General features: G+C 47.0%; 2 protein-coding genes across 4 annotated transcripts; both read right to left on the reverse strand.

The window, feature by feature from the left end:
* Positions 1-1,505: 1,505 nt before the first annotated feature.
* LOC130391974 (dual specificity protein kinase CLK2-like) lies at positions 1,506-7,809 on the reverse strand. Of its 3 annotated transcripts, XM_056602356.1 has the most exons (11): positions 7,720-7,809; positions 6,777-6,870; positions 6,629-6,695; positions 6,387-6,503; positions 6,075-6,241; positions 5,377-5,471; positions 5,153-5,282; positions 4,894-4,976; positions 4,674-4,753; positions 3,556-3,646; positions 1,506-3,302 (listed from the first exon to the last, which is right to left on the reverse strand). In XM_056602356.1, exons 1-11 carry the CDS (start codon positions 7,783-7,785, stop codon positions 3,039-3,041), a joined length of 1,254 nt encoding a protein of 417 aa, XP_056458331.1. In that variant the 5' UTR covers positions 7,786-7,809; the 3' UTR covers positions 1,506-3,038. The 3 variants fall into 3 exon arrangements, with proteins under 3 accessions (XP_056458331.1, XP_056458328.1, XP_056458330.1); XM_056602353.1 differs by lacking the exons at positions 6,777-6,870; positions 7,720-7,809 and having other exon boundaries at positions 1,507-3,302; positions 6,387-6,510; XM_056602355.1 differs by lacking the exons at positions 6,777-6,870; positions 7,720-7,809 and having other exon boundaries at positions 1,507-3,302; positions 6,075-6,510.
* A 1,089-nt stretch (positions 7,810-8,898) lies between these two features.
* Positions 8,899-15,633, reverse strand: LOC130391960 (meiotic recombination protein REC8 homolog). The gene is made up of 17 exons (XM_056602336.1): positions 15,357-15,633; positions 14,919-14,987; positions 14,690-14,832; positions 14,491-14,566; positions 14,264-14,384; positions 13,945-14,005; positions 13,788-13,855; positions 13,557-13,635; positions 13,344-13,422; positions 12,626-12,803; positions 11,941-12,130; positions 10,901-11,070; positions 10,383-10,431; positions 10,104-10,185; positions 9,798-9,866; positions 9,482-9,582; positions 8,899-9,207 (listed from the first exon to the last, which is right to left on the reverse strand). Exons 1-17 carry the CDS (start codon positions 15,410-15,412, stop codon positions 9,080-9,082), a joined length of 1,719 nt encoding a protein of 572 aa, XP_056458311.1. The 5' UTR covers positions 15,413-15,633; the 3' UTR covers positions 8,899-9,079.
* Positions 15,634-15,680: the final 47 nt, after the last annotated feature.

Below are 15,680 nucleotides of genomic sequence, written 5' to 3' on the forward strand. Positions count from 1 at the left end.
AAGCACACGATTAAATAATCAGGATGAATAGATGGGCCGTTTGATATTTTAAGCTTCACCCAGGAACCCAGTAAAAGTGCAACAGCAAGAGGCCTCAGTGTTGACTAGCAGCGATGAGACCTGACATAAAGTCAGTCGTTAAAGTCTATTTAGGGTGTGTGGGAATGGGGGTGGTCATTTTTATGGCCCTCATTCACCTTCTCTGATGAGTCAGTTTATGTTTTCCGGTCGTTCCAGAAATAAATCAATTGAAAGACCGGGATGATGAGATGATGAGGATGATGAGGGGAAAAAGAGGTGCAGAACAGGTCTAGGAAAGGAAGAGGATAAAGTGAGAAATAGTTGTCTCGTCTGCCTATGGGCCTTATTGACCTAGCGGCCATCTTGGCTCTAAACACTAAGGCTGGTGGTTGAACTGATGACGTAATCCCGCTGTTATGAATAAGGCCTGTTCTCTGCAGGACAGGTAACAGGACTGCTCTGCTGCTAACCACAAGCCATGACACGGCCCCCAGAGGCAAGCCCCATGTTATTAATTCCCATCATAGCACGAGCCGTGTGTGGTCGCTGAGCAGTGTGTGTGTTAGACAGGAACACCTGGAGCATCATGAGCTGCACTCGAGAGAATGTCATGGTCACTCTCCTTCATCCCCGCCACAAAAACATGCATCTCCTCCCACGGCATGTTGTGGTTACATTGATTCAGTTCTCCGGACATCTCCACCCCCCGCTCGGTCCACTGCCATGCCCCGTTCTGTGTGTTCATAAACACCTACACACATGCACGCACGAGGGCACACACTCGCACAATGCAACAATTGAGACTGTGTCCCCAGCGGGCCCCTCCACAGCTCACAGCCTTGGTTTGTGTCAGGTGAGGACACATTAATGGCTTAACAAGATCACCCTTCCCTGTCTTCACTGCCAAATAACTCCCTCCCACGACAGCGCTGGGTTCAGTTTACTACGCGACCACAGCAGCAGAGCTCCCCAGCGGAGGATTCAGACGCGGTGTTGAACTGATACTGCTGGGTTGATAAGTCAAAAAGATGAAAAAAGTGGAAGGGAATATAATAAATTCAGTTTTTTTTTAATCTAAAATAATCTGCAGTTGTATTCCTCAATCTAAATCACAACAGTGTTATATAAATTAAAAAGACTTGATACAAGATAAGCAGCAATGGTTTGTGTGTGTGTGTGTGTGTGTGTGTGTGTGTGTGTGTGTGTGTGTGTGTGTGTGTGTGTGTGTGTGTGTGTGTGTGTGTGTGTGTGTGTGTGTTTGAGAGAGCAAGTGGTCACTCACACCACCACTGATCCAATTAAGGCATGCACTGTTCAGCACGTGAAACATGGGCATTGATCCCATACCCAAACAACCCCCCAAACACACGCGCACACACACACACACACACACACACACACACACACACACACACACACACACACACACACACACACACACACACACACACACACACACACACACACACACACACACACACACACACACAGGGCCATCTATTGTTAAGTTAATCCCCATGATTTCGCTCACAAGTAGGCTGACATATGACCCCACACAAGGGGTCCACGTGTGACCATATTATAAACGTAAACAGAACACTGAAACGTAAGTGTGTGTGTGCACAAACACATACATGGAAATGGAAACAGTGTAATTAAATAATTAATGTTTTCATACCACAGTATTTTTTAATATATTTTATTTTCTGATTGGTCAATTACGCTTGAAACGTGTGCATTCCTTTTTAATAATGGGACATCGCTGCCTTTTTACCGTAGAAAATCAATGCGCTACAAATCCAACATTTACCACTACCAAAGTCAATAGAAACCAATAACGTTAGAGATGAAAGTGAGTAATGCCTTACATTGTTGGTAACTGAGGTTCAAGTGGAATAAGGCACTCCAGAATGTCTGTCGTTGGAGAAGAGAGTTATTGTGCGGTGGTGAACACTCAACACTCAAAAACACATCAATTATCTCCAATAACAGGACTCTCGGTCGTGATTCATCCCTTACATGGTCTCAATTATATGTACCTCAATTACCATTCATTCTGCTCAAATAGATAACCGGTTGCTGAAAGTGAAAGTAAAACCCAACAACTGAACAACATAGAGCTCTATAGAATAATAATATGGCAACCAAATGCACGTTTTGGGGTTGGTATTTGTAACACAGCCCTTCAACTCTATAAAACCAGATACACTCCCCTACCTTCCCTTTACTCTAACCTCATCCTTACTCATTAACACCTGCACATTTTGGTTTTAGTGTGGGGTTAATTTTAGATTCACACACACACAGACACAAGCACGCACACACGCACACACCCACGCACGCGCGCATGCTTTGGGCATTCACACACTAATAACAAGTCTTCACCTCTGCCCAGGCAGAGTAGAGAGATATAGTGGTGGAGATTTTTGGCGGTGCTCCCTCTTAGCTGCATTCTACCAGAGCCCTGCCAAGAGACAGGCTGTGGAGCACCACCACAGCGTGTATAGAGACCCCAGACCAATCAATGGACGCAGGGATCGTCATATACGTAAAAACATCACAATAGGTCATTTTATAAAACAGCTAAGAAATAATTAAATAAAAAATATACACAGGAAACAGGTGCAATAATACAAAAGGTTGAGAAGGCTTTGTTGAATAATCGCCTTCCATTCTTTACTTTATCTCTTTGGCATTTATGTAACGGGTAACAGATGCTTATAACACTGATATGTGGAAATCCCTACACAGGTAAAAGGCAAGAATACCTGACTATCCTACACCACTAGGCCTCTCTGATTGGCTGGAGATACTGTCAATCAAAGATGTGGGGAGAAGCAAAGCCTTTTTCATTGATAGAGCAGGTTACCATTTCCAAAACAATATCCAAACAAAACCTCAAGCCCTGTGACCAGACGATCTGTTTCACAGTAATAGTTTTGAATTGAAAGCAGCTGAAGTAGAGAAGTGAACCCAGGGATTCTCAGAAGGAGGCGCGATACTCAATGACGACCTGATCATTGATATAAATATAAGGCTTCCCAGGGGATGCAGGGCTCCGCCCCCTGGGCCTCCAGGGGGAGTGTGTTGGGGAGGGGAGATGGGGCCACCACCGCTCCCCCCCAAAGCTGGCTGTATCTGTGCTGGGGGACGGGGGGGAGGAAGAAGGGGTGAGACAGAGCGGAGGAGAGGGAGAGGCGGTCAGAGGGCTCGTACTGCAGCATCTTCTCCAGCAGGTCCAGCAGCTGGTAGTGGTCCATGGCCTTGGCCTTCAGGTAGCTCTGGAGGACAGGTCAGAGGAGAGGCTGTGAGTCAGCATCAAATATGTCTGCCAATGTTTCATTATAGTGTGGAGATGAGGTGGGGGGTTTGGTGCTGAGGCTGTGGTTGGAAGACCCTTGATCAGTGCATTGACCGCACCTGCCACTAACTCACCTGTCTTCCAATCTTGTCCCCAGAGCCAAGCCCCCTCCTCCTCACCCTGCCCTACACACACAGAGCAGGACGGCCCACAAAGCCTCCCCCTGGCCTCACCCTCAGGGGTTTGCATCTGGTCTGGACGTAAAGCCCGGCCCTGGAGTGCTCGTTCCAATCCAGACGTCCATGGCAGAAATACTTCTGCTTTCTGGGAAGAAATAACGAGGCATTAATGGAGTATAGATTTAGGGTTTAGTATTTTCTTTTGGTGTGTTTGAAGTGTGTGTGGGATCCACTACAACCGTGCGTAAATGACATATAGGACAAAAGAGGCATCCCCCATTTGCGCCAGATAAAACAGCCGCAAGATGAAGTCTGCAGTTCTCTCCTCTAAAAGAGGAGCCTTCAAGGGCCATCAGACCTGATAGCACCAATGTGAATTATAACTGGGTTTGTGTGTTTTGTATGGATACATTATTTACAATATAATCGGCCCATACCAAATATATTAAACATTGCACAATGGTGCAACACTTTGAAATGAATTTTTTAGTTTATATGACTAAATAACTAGAAAATAGCTTGCTGAAAACTGTACTTCAGATGGGCCTTGTTCTTAAGGCTGGACATTGGACAAGCTTGAGACTAAACTACTCTCCATAAAATGAAAGAAATAGGTTGGCTCTTGCTGGCTTGTGTGACATCTGGTAGATACACTGGTAGATGCACTGGTAGATGCACTGGTAGATGCACTGGAATATGCACTGATAAATGCACTGGTAGATGCACTGGTAGAAGCACTGGTAGATACACTGGTAGATGCACTGGTAGATGCACTGGTAGATGCACTGGTAGAGGCAGTGGTAGAGGCAGTGGTAGATTCACTGGTAGAGGCACTGGTAGATGCACTACTAGATACACTGGTAGATGCTCTGGTAGAAGCACTGGTAGATACAACGGTAGAAGCACCGGTAGATACACTGGTAGATAAACTGGTAGAAGCACTGGTAGATACAACGGTAGAAAGACTGGTAGACAAACAGCAGTCTGACGAAAGTGAAACTCAAACATTTTAGCTCTTGGGTGGGTGGGCATGGTGCATGTCTGTGTGTCTGTGTCTGTGTTTACATGCATGTCTGTGCGTGCGTGCGTGCGTGCGTGCGTGCGTGCGTGCGTGCGTGTGTGTGTTTGTGTGTGTGTGTGTGTGTGTGTGTGTGTGCATGCGTGCGCGTCACCTGCTCAAGCGGACCATCCTCTGGGGGAGGGGTCCCTGTAGTCGCTGCATCATGGCCAGGTGCTCCTTGTTGTCGTGAGTCTTAAAAACAAACCGTCCATGCGGTTGGAAAGAGTCAGTGAGGGCCGCAGTGAGGAGAGAATCCCAGTAAGGACGCGCTAGACACAACCCAACACAACGCATGTCACCAGCCAGACGACGGACTCAAACCCGGGGTTCACCTGGAACAGCGTGGCGCCCACGTAGTACTCCAGCAGGATGCAGCCGATGCTCCAGACGTCACAGGGGTGACCCCAGCCCAGCTCTGGGGGGGGGGGGGGGGATAAGGGGGTGTGAGAGAGACCAAGAGGAGGTGGGAGGGGAGGGACAGAGGGAGGGGAGGAAGGGGGAGGAAGGGGGAGGACGGGCGGTAACCAAAGCTTTAAAAAATAAGGGGGCTGAGGGCTGACATTTCGCCCCGACCCTGTCAACATCTCTCACCAAGGATGACCTCGGGGGCACGGTAGTGCCGCGTGGAGATGACTACGGAGTGGTGCTCGTGGTCGAAGGTGGCGCTGCCGAAGTCCACCAGGCGCACGGCCGTGTCCTTGATCCTCCGCTCGTCACACTTCTGCGCGGTGGGAACCATGTGACAACATGCTAACATCCACAACATGCCAACATCTCTCTCTCTCTCTCTCTCTCTCTCTCTCTCTCTCTCTCACCTGGACAGCGTTGTATATGACGTTGTAGTCGGAGTTAACAAAGAGGATGTTTTCTGGCTTTAAGTCTGTGTGAGTCAGCTGATTGTCATGTAGAACTGCAGTGTATAGAGAGTGAAGGGAGCAGGGGGGCAGAGGGGACAAAGTACAAAAAGAGAAGCGTTAGGTGGGTCGGCCATCGCCCTCCGCTGGTACGAGTGCCACACAAATGACAAAATAACAAATTTCAATGTTGTTCGGCGAATAAATACACGGACTGAGCCGCAGTGTAAAATCGGGCATTATATATCAAATCAGACATCATCTCAAATGACTCAATGACACTGAGCTTTTGGTAATTTGTTTGTGTCTGTTTATGAAACTCTGCATGCGCCACACTCACACAGTAAACAAGCCTTTGGACCTGGGCACCACACAGTTGAGTAGCGTTTGAATGAACAGCTGGTTGAATACCCAGGCCCAAGGACACTTAACACTATTTATATATATAACACACTTTCTAGGTCAGATTTTCTCCAATGCAATTCAAAGTAACAAACACGCAGGCTCAAATCTGAAAATGAGCAGGCCTTCACCAAAGCCGAGGTGTGAAAGCCCTTGGTAACACTAGAGCTGGCTGAACTGCAGCCAGTAGGTTCTCAGTGCTGACATTGGTTCTCAGGGTGTAAGCAACAAGGTGAGGTGAGGTTTTGCTCACACACATTTGACAGCGCTGCAGATTTGATGGGCCATCTGCCGGATCTGGTGGACGGGGTACGGCAGGAAGTTGTTCTTCTTCAGGAAGTCAAAGGTGCTGAGCGCCAGCAGCTCGAAGGAGATGCAGACGTGGCCGCCATAGTGGAACCAGTCCAGCATCTGGACACAAAGTCTGAGGACAAGAAGGTGTGTGTGTGTCTGTGTGAATGACTGAAGATGTAGAGGACTTTATGGGGACATGAAGGTATAGAAGCCATCCACCACACATGATCCCTCCGGTGTGTTGGCTCCACCGTCCAGACCGAGCCTCCACTCACTGCCTGTTGTGTGGGTCCTTCTGGCTGATGGTCTCTAGTACCGTGATCTCCAGCTTGGCCGCCTCTCTGTACTTCTGCAGGTTCTTGATGATCTTCAGTGCGGTGTGTGTCCCACCTCTATGTGCTCAGTAAATAAAAGAATGAAAGAGTATGGGGGATACATTTTAATCACTTGATATTGTATTCATTGCATTAATATGCATTTTAATTGTATCTGTATGAACAGAGGAGGGGGACATTACCGGCCGTTGTCCACACATTGCACCACCTTCCCAAACGTTCCCTCTCCTAAGGTGTTGACGATCTCATCTGTTGAGGTGGGAGAGGTGCTGGTGAGGTTAAACCCAGGGCTACAGCAATGCATCAGAAGCAAGGCTTTAGGAGACTCACATCTGTCTTGGAGGACGTCTCCAGGCTTGTAAATGAGGTGTCCGTTCTCTGTGTCCTTCCCCTTCTTGGCCTGTTTCTCCTCACTGCTTCTCCGCTGAGACGGGGTGGAGGAGACAGGGAGAACATCATAACACAGAGCGGATAATGCCTGCTACCCAATGACCCCTGAACCCAGGGTCTAGTGCGATGGGCAAAGGTCAGCCAGTGGGGCTGACCTCCTGCTAACCATACAACCAAACACTGGACACGTGCACAAACATGTGCAGTTCCACACGCACGCACACGTGCACACACACACACACACAATTGCAGAAACAAACATGGCCTTCATTAACCGTTTATGAGTTTATTTTGAGTTTATGAGTGTATAGTCACTAAATGGGGTTAAGTGGTGGTACAGGGGCTTCTTGTACAGGGGGTTAATAAGAAATGTCAAGTGACTGCTGCTGGAGGATCTGATTCCATCTGCATTCTGAGACTGTTATTAATATCAGAAGGCCTGAGGAGGGCTGAGGCTGCACTTACTGCAGAGCGGGACTGTGGCCAGATGATACGGCAGATCTCAACAGCACAGTGCACGTGTTGCACTACACACACGCATGTTTACATATAAAGCTCTGCGTGTGGAGATAGAGACACCTATCACACAAACACACGTCTAGGCAGCACATACATGCAAACAACGCCAGCTTTACAAGCATGTAAGCGGAGACCCATGCACGTTGGTTTATCGCCTGATTTAGTTTCCAGACACTTTGCCGAAAGTTGGAAACCAAATATGTTTATTAAATCAGTGAGGTAATAGTACTAAGCATAGCATGAAGTCAGCAGGAACTCAATCCAGGACGGGTCTAAGATAAGATTGGTCACATTTCACAGAGGAGGACAAGAGTAGTACAACCACAAAAAACACGCAAACTTCGGAGAAGATGGAAATACTCACAGACAGGCAGAGGCAGATGCAGTCCAGGAAGCCCTTGTAAAGAGAAAGCATTTCTGTCTTCCCCATAACGCAGAGTCAGACAATGAGGTAGGCAGCCAGTGAGAGCGAGAGATAACTCAACAATGATAATGGAGAGAGGAGGAAGAGAGGAGACAAGTGAGGGAGACAGGCAGGGAGAAAGGGAGGGAAGGCAGGTAAAGCTGTGGCAGCGGCTGACAGTACAGGAAGAGACAGAAGGAGAGGCTCGAACAAAGCGAGAAGCCCCCTAAGAAGAAAACTATAACGAGTGGACTAAAAGGACTCTTGGGTCCCAGTGGAAGATATCTTGAGGTGAGGTCATCAGAAATATGTAGCAATGGATACAAAAAAAACAGTGGGCAAAATTAGGCTTGAGAGGCAAAAAAAGAAAAGAAAAGTGTTCTTCCAAGTCAGGCCGTAAAGCAGGTAAGCATCGCAAGCGGTACAGAAAGTGCAGAGGATAAAACGACAGACACACACACAGACACACAAGCAAAACTGAGAGGACAGCGAAGATCCACAGTGAGAGGGGGCAGAGAGAGAGAGGGACAGGAGAGGGAGGGAGGTAGAGGGACAGGCCGAGCACCAAGAATAACCTAAAACCCCCTGAGAGAGTCTTGAGAGCAGTACGAAGGAGCAGGGTGGAGGGACACGCTGCAGGGTGGGGAGGGGTGAAGGGTGCTGGGGTGTACATGGATCCTGTTTCACCCTCTTCACCCGTAGCACCCCCTTGAATGTTAACATTGTGTTTTCACACACCTGCGCTGCCTTTCATGTGTTTTGATGCTGGAAATATTAATCGCAACTCATCGTACAGGAACCAAAGATGTTTATTAAAAAGCCTGCGCTCATACAGCTTCACTGGAACCGTTTGTCAGGACAAGAAGAAATTGAACATAAATACGCTTTAAAATAACATCAATAACTCATTTATAAATTCACATTTTAAATAACAGCAAGCAGTCATTAGAAACATTTTAAATATATATTAAAATTGTATGATTAAATAACAATCAAATGTAACAAATATCCTTTTAAAAATACAAATGTCATAAGAGTAAAACCGTTATCATATATATATTTTAGAATGCTGAAATGAAATAACATACATTCATTTACAAATAAACAAATATTTCATAGAACAAGTGAAAACGTGCTTCCCATTAAAATGATATTGTATATATATATATAGATATTTTTTAACTTTTTACTTTGTGTATTGCTTATGATTAACAATTATCAATATAAAATGGATCAGAGATCGATCCTAAACTTCTGCAATACAACAATGAAACACAATCTATGGCGTACCACACAGTCCACTATGTAACCGGTGTACGTGCTATGCAGTGTCTGGATGGTCAGTTTTATAAAAGTAAAATGGCGCCTCATAGTTGGGTCCACGTGATATTGTGATGCCGCTGTAGGGCTCATCTTGTTCCACACTCAGTTTCTTGGCTGCTACATTCTCTGCAGACATAAAGAGGCACACACACACACACACAAAATATGTTTTGATTAACATGAAACAATGTTAAATGTGTGGCTTGTACCCTCAGTTCAGTACATTCATATATACGTATACAAATATATATATACATACATGTGTATATATATATATATATAGATTGCACATACCAACCAATCAACCCCTGAACGGCTGGAAGAGGTGCAGATTGATTGAGTGCTGAAGGTGGGAGGTGGGAGGTGATTGGCTGAACAGTGCCCTCTATTGCCCTCTTACCCAGCAGGCTCCAGAAGAAGGAGCTCACGGCCTTGCGGTCGGCCAGGGGGGGGATCAGCGAGTGGAAGAGCAGCGACGACTCTTCCTCATCGTCCAATAGTCTACATGCACGGGCACAAACCATGGTCAACTTACTGATGGTCCTCTTACATTTTGGCACGATTTATATAATCGTTTCAACCAGTCCAGTTGAAGCAAACAGAGGATGCTGGAGCTGATACTGTGTGTGTTTTTATAAAGATGTATATATACTGTATAACAAGCTCCAGTAAGCTTCACCGGGAGTTATGAGCAGCATTGAAGGAAGGTTCTTTACCCTGGGAGATCCACAGAGAAGCTCGGATCACCAACCTCCATGTCGACTTCCTCTGGGATGCCCGCCAGTCTGCACACACACACACCCACACACACACACACACACTCTAAAGCATTAGGCATTTTAGAGACCATATTATATGGAGTGTGTGTGTGTGTGTGTGTGTGTGTGTGTGTGTGTGTGTGTGTGTGTGTGTGTGTGTGTGTGTGTGTGTGTGTGTGTGTGTGTGTGTGTGTGTGTGTGTGTGTGTGTGTGTGTGTGTGTGTGTGTGTAAACATATAACTCTCCTCTCCGTTTGTCACTCACCCTTTCATCTCAGGTGTTACATGGGGTGTTGTCTCTCTGCTCAGTGCCTTGTCTGAGGTCTCTAGAGGGTGTATGGACTGGCCTGGAGGACACACACACACACACACACACACACACACACACACACACACACACACACACACACACACACACACACACACACACACACACACACACCTCATTAGTCTATACGCATATAAGTGTATTTGTTATGTACATTGGTTGTTACTAGGCAGCCATCGCGTGTTGTGTGTTAATGCAATGTCTTTATATTCTTACCGGATATATCAGATAATGACGTGGGGGAGTGTGCCGTTGCTCTCAATTTCTTGATAGTGAGACAGACAGGCACACAAATAAACAGATCGGACACGTGGTTAACATCAAACTTTGTAGGGAACAAGCCTTCGACAAATGACCCAACACCACTAACACGACCACAGTCTGCCTCATCCCCAACACCACCACCCTCACCACCACCACCACAGTCTGCCTCATCTCCAACCCCACCACCACCACCACCACATTCTACCTCATCTCCAACAACACCAACACCACCACCACCACCACCACCACCACATTCTGCCTAATCTGCACCACCACCACCACAGTCTGCTTCATCTCCACCACCACCACCACATTCTGCTTCATCTCCACCACCACCACCACCACATTCTGCTTCATCTCCACCACCACCACCACATTCTGCTTCATCTCCACCACCACCACATTCTGCTTCATCGGCACCACCACCACATTCCTCATCTCCACCACCAGAAACCCCATACACAGCCCACCTCCATGGACTGCAGCTCCTGTATGTCCTGTGTGTCCCGCTCTCTCTGGGCCTCTTGGCCTATCTCCGAGTCGGTGGACCCTGCCCCCCTCGGGCCCGCCTGCAGGTCCGGGCCCAACGGGGTGAGGGTCGCAGCCTGTCTCCATAGCCGCAGTATCGCCTCCGGCAAGACTGCGGGATGAGAAAAGGCCAGGTGAAAGGTTAGGTTCATCGGGTTGTGAGGGAAGTAAAGGTCTGGTCTCAGGGTTGAAGTGAAAGGCCTGAATAATGATTATGTTAGTGATGGGCAGAGAGTCCTTTCAGAGTGGCAGAAAGACACATCGTCCATGTTGTGTCTACTACCAACTGAGAAAACACCCCTTTTATAAATGTTGTCAGAATATGGTATACTCAATATACTCAAGATATATTAAGTCCACAGTGTCAAATGCAAAAAGAAAAAAATTGTTGCAGAGTAATACTCTCATACAGCAATGTCTGTATCAGAACTTGAATTGGAACATCCCTGAATGTGGCTTTATAACAACATTATGGAGAAGGCTGCTGCCTCTCTTATGCTGAGCTCTTCCTGTAAGACACTCATAAACCACTTAGTGCTGACAGGAGGATATACAGCACCGCTTCACAAGGAAGAGACCTGCAACCTGTCTAATAAATAAACAGCACCAGTGCTATTGCAGGCAGCAACAGCACACAGTATACCTGTTGTTATTTAATGATACCATTTTTTACTATGTGTTAAAATGACATTATTTACTGGATATACTTTATCAATATAAATGTATATATACATATTCTAGACAAAATGAAGTTATTAGATCCAACCATTCATCCATCCTAGTCACTGGGGCCACACATGCCTGAATGTCGATATTACAACTAATAAAAGCTGTCGAGTGCGTTTCTTTTCTCAACGAATAGGTCACTCTCCGACTTTACTGTTTGTGAGTGAAGTGTACAGACCCATCTTCCTACTTGATTCTACTCTCATCATGGCCGGTTGGGGGCACACCATTGGGGGGGGGGGGGGGGGGGACCTACCGTTGCAGGGCTCTGTCAGCAGGTAGGCCGCAGACAGCCTCCTGTGAGTGGGGTCCGGGGCCAGTGGGATGATCTCCGTCTCCGTCATGGGGTCTTCGATGCACCGCTGCAGCTCCTCCTGGCTCAGCTGGGTTTCCGGGTCGAAGAAGAGGAGCTGCCCCCTCCTCCGAGCCCTCCTCTTCCTCGGGACCTTTATGGACCAGAGGAGAGGAGAGAAGAGGGGAGGGCCAGAGGAGAGGAGAGAAGATGGAAGTGGCGAGAGGAGAGGAGAGGAACAGAGGAGAGGAACAGAGGAGAGAAGAGGAGAGGAGAGGAGAGGAGAGGAGAGGAGAGGAGAGGAACAGAGGAGAGGAGAGAAGGCGGTAAGGGACCAGAGGAGAGGAAAGGAGAGGAGAGGAAATGAATGGACAGGAGAGGAGAGAAGAGGACCAGAGGAGAGGATAGGAGAGGAGAGAGGATGGTAGAGGACCAGAGGAGAGGAGGAGAAGAGAGGAAAGGAGAGCAGACAAACATAAGATAAAGATAAGAATATTGGTCCATCGTTTATATGAAAGACTCTTCAATCCCACAACCAACCTAGACACACAAACACACACTCTCTCTCTCTCTCTCTCTCTCTCTCTCTCTCTCTCTCTCTCTCTCTCTCTCTCTCTCCACAAACTTTAGCATTATGTCCAACGCATACCTCCAAAGTGGGACTTCGTATTCTTATAAGTGTTTCCAGCTCTTCGGCCCCAGGAAGAGAGGGCATCCGAGCGGAAGCCAACGGCGTCACTTCCCCTGTGGGGGGCCAGGGTCCTGGGCTAAAGTCCTCCTGTGGCAGTAGTGTGGCGTCTTCACTAGCAATCATGGTGGGCTGTAACCTGGAGCAGCATGAGAGATGCACTGCTACTCAAAGTCTAGTCACCTTGACCGAATTTTGATTAATGAAAATAGATGTGCACAATAAAAAGGGGTCTAAGCATGTAACACACAAAAAGGGTTAATAAAAACTAACGAAATACAGGAAAAGCAGGTGTGAAAAAACATTATCATCGCAATAGAAATGAGACAATAAAAACTGATAGAAACTGTATTGTGTTTGTCAATTAGTCTTTTGTGGATGGTTGTCCATCTGTCCGTAGTAAATAAATATGTCTACATTTTTTTTTTTTTAGGTCATTTTTATCAGAAATACTTTTTCTGAGGACTAAGAATCTCGCCCTAGCGAATATCCCAATTACAAATTTGGATTAAAACGGACACTGAAAACTAATAAAAACGACAAGAAGCAGGCCGTTGACATCCAGGAGCCATCCCAGTAACTTGGACTGGGAGTTGCATGCCGCAGCCACTACACTTCACCACACTTTCCTTTCCTTGTGACATTTTCATTTCATGAACCTCAAATTGAAAAGACCTACGGTCCAGTGAAGCCTGTGGTCTCTCTGCTTCTGTCTCTCTCTGCGACCTCTTCTGCTCTCTCCAACTCTATCTCTCTGCCTTCTCATATATACAGAAGAGCAAAGGAAAGGGTTTAACTTAACTTTACTCACTTAAGTCTTTAGGCTTGGAACTCTCGTGTTGTATTGTAGTGCGATGAGGATGGAAGAAGCATCTGTCCAGCCGTCACTCACCCTCGGGGAAGTATTCGTCCTGGGCCAGGAGGAACTCGATCATCCCTGCATCATGATCGGGAAGCTCCAGCCCCTCAAACTACCAGGAGACCACACACAGACAGGCAAGGTGGGCATCGAGGTTAGGGAAACACCAACAAGCAAGACCAAGCTATGGACACGCGCGCGTGGGTGTGTGTGTGTGTGTGTGTGTGTGTGTGTGTGTGTGTGTGTGTGTGTGTGTGTGTGTACCTCTGCGGATGGTATAGTGACGGGCTGTCTCTCTCTCAGAGTGATGGACTCTGGAGTGGCAGTCCGGTCTGTGAAGTAATGGAGTAACACAAGAGGTCAAAGTAAGCCGTGGGCCCCAAGGACCCCCAGTGTGAAGTGTGTGTGAGAAGGACCTTACTGCTCGGTGTGCGGGTGCTAGGACTGCTGGATGGCTGAGAAAGCGCAAACCTATCACTCATCTGGGGAGGGACCGGTCACATGACAAGCAGAGGGAAAGATAATCTTTCTTTTATGGGTGATATTAAACGTGGAAAGTCATCTGAAAGGCATCATATCAACACTACAAATGAAGTTGTCATAATGTTTATAGTGTTAGTTCTGTTGCTAAGGGTAGCTATGGATATATCCCTAATGTCCTACAGGGGGACATTTGGTTTGGACCCAGAACATTCTGGCTTGGAGCAAACCCCCACCACTAGACCAGGTGTGCTTGCTACCTGTGTCAATGTGCGGGGGCTGGGCACGGCCTCTCCAGAGATCATCACACCAAAGAGGGGGTCCTTGGCCCCCTCTGTCTCATGCAGGAGGAGCAGAGCATCAGGGAGGAGAAGCTCGGGTCTGGAAGGGACAGTCATCATTTGTCAGATGATGAACAAACATTTTGAGCGCTTTTGGGTTGCACACATTATGGATTAAATTTGTGTGCGTGGTATAAGTAGGCTACCTATCTTTGTCATTCAAGTTGATCGATTTCGGTGCCTTCTGTTTGTTCAATCTCTCCAGAGTAGTTTGTATTTCATCTAAAAGCACGGATACGCACAAAACAATGCTTCAGGCAACACGGTCTATAACGTGACATCAATATCATATTCATATCATATATTATACACAGTATAGCCAACGGTCTCTGTGGTTCGCCCTACCCAGTAGGAGGCCACACTGGTGGTGATAGACGACCACCACGCCGTACTGGAGCTGGGAGGACAGGTAGAGGGAGAAGCGGGGGCGGGGCAGACCCGACTGAGGGGGCGGCATCCGGACCAGCACGTAGTCCATGATGTCTTCGCTGTGGGAGCAAATGGCTTGATGAAACTTTACGTTACGGGTGGTAGTTGTAGAAGAAAAAAAAAAGTATATAAAAAAATATCTTACCATGTTCTTTTTACGTTGACTTTTAAAAACTCCCGTCGCGACAATTTAATCCCCTTTGTAGCAGCAAGCCTGCAGAGGATGCAGTCGATCGTATATGATCAAACGTAATTCAGAGTGTTCCTGAACCGTTGTCCATGGTTCTGATCAGTTTTGCCAGATTGGGCCAGATTTACCGCCCAATCTGGCAACCCTGGTTGCAGCGCTGAGGAACACTTCAAAGGAGCCGACAGCATAGGTTCTCTCATTGTTATGTCTCCACGAGTATTGGCGGTCAGGCGTCTAACTAAATTACTTTCTGGCCACAGTGATTTAACCCGACAAAAACGACGAACTAAAGATTTTAAACAGCAATGATGATAAATGAATGCACAATTGTTATCCCCGCGACATGTAAAGAGTTGGTTCAATAAAGAATAAAAGGATAAAGGATCCGCTCACCAGATGGTAGTGAAGCAGCCTGTGTGGCGCTGCAAGGCAGTAGGATAGTAAAACATGCTTCTTTCACTAATTTAAGGTACTTGAAGTGAATATAAACTATTGGATTGGGTAAATATTAATGGGATAACCTTAACATGGATCTCAGCTATGAGGTAATCGGTCGTGATCGAGTGTAAAGGTTATGCCGAGAAAGCTTGCAGTTAAAGACGCAAAGAATCGACCACAAAGTTGTATTTCAGGAGAAATGACCAGAGACACCCTTTCATTGGTTGATTCACATCAACAAAAAAAAGAAAATAACAAACGATTGGCTGAGGCGTTGTC

The sequence above is a fragment of the Gadus chalcogrammus genome, chromosome 11, assembly GCF_026213295.1.
Source record: "Gadus chalcogrammus isolate NIFS_2021 chromosome 11, NIFS_Gcha_1.0, whole genome shotgun sequence".
Classification (NCBI taxonomy): Eukaryota; Metazoa; Chordata; class Actinopteri; order Gadiformes; family Gadidae; genus Gadus; species Gadus chalcogrammus.

Excerpts from the sequence above, each read along its gene's own strand:
- LOC130391974 (XM_056602356.1), bottom strand. The coding sequence starts at position 7,785 with ATGGGGAAGACAGAAATGCTTTCTCTTTACAAGGGCTTCCTGGACTGC. Across the intron at positions 5,472-6,074 it reads AATCTGCAGCGCTGTCAAAT|TTCTACATGACAATCAGCTG; the intron begins GTGTGTGAGCAA and ends TATACACTGCAG. Across the intron at positions 3,647-4,673 it reads AGGATGGTCCGCTTGAGCAG|AAAGCAGAAGTATTTCTGCC; the intron begins GTGACGCGCACG and ends ATTTCTTCCCAG.
- LOC130391960 (XM_056602336.1), bottom strand. The coding sequence starts at position 15,412 with ATGTTTTACTATCCTACTGCCTTGCAGCGCCACACAGGCTGCTTCACT. Across the intron at positions 14,988-15,356 it reads GGCTGCTTCACTACCATCTG|GCTTGCTGCTACAAAGGGGA; the intron begins GTGAGCGGATCC and ends CATCCTCTGCAG. Across the intron at positions 9,208-9,481 it reads CTTCTTCTGGAGCCTGCTGG|AGAATGTAGCAGCCAAGAAA; the intron begins GTAAGAGGGCAA and ends TTATGTCTGCAG.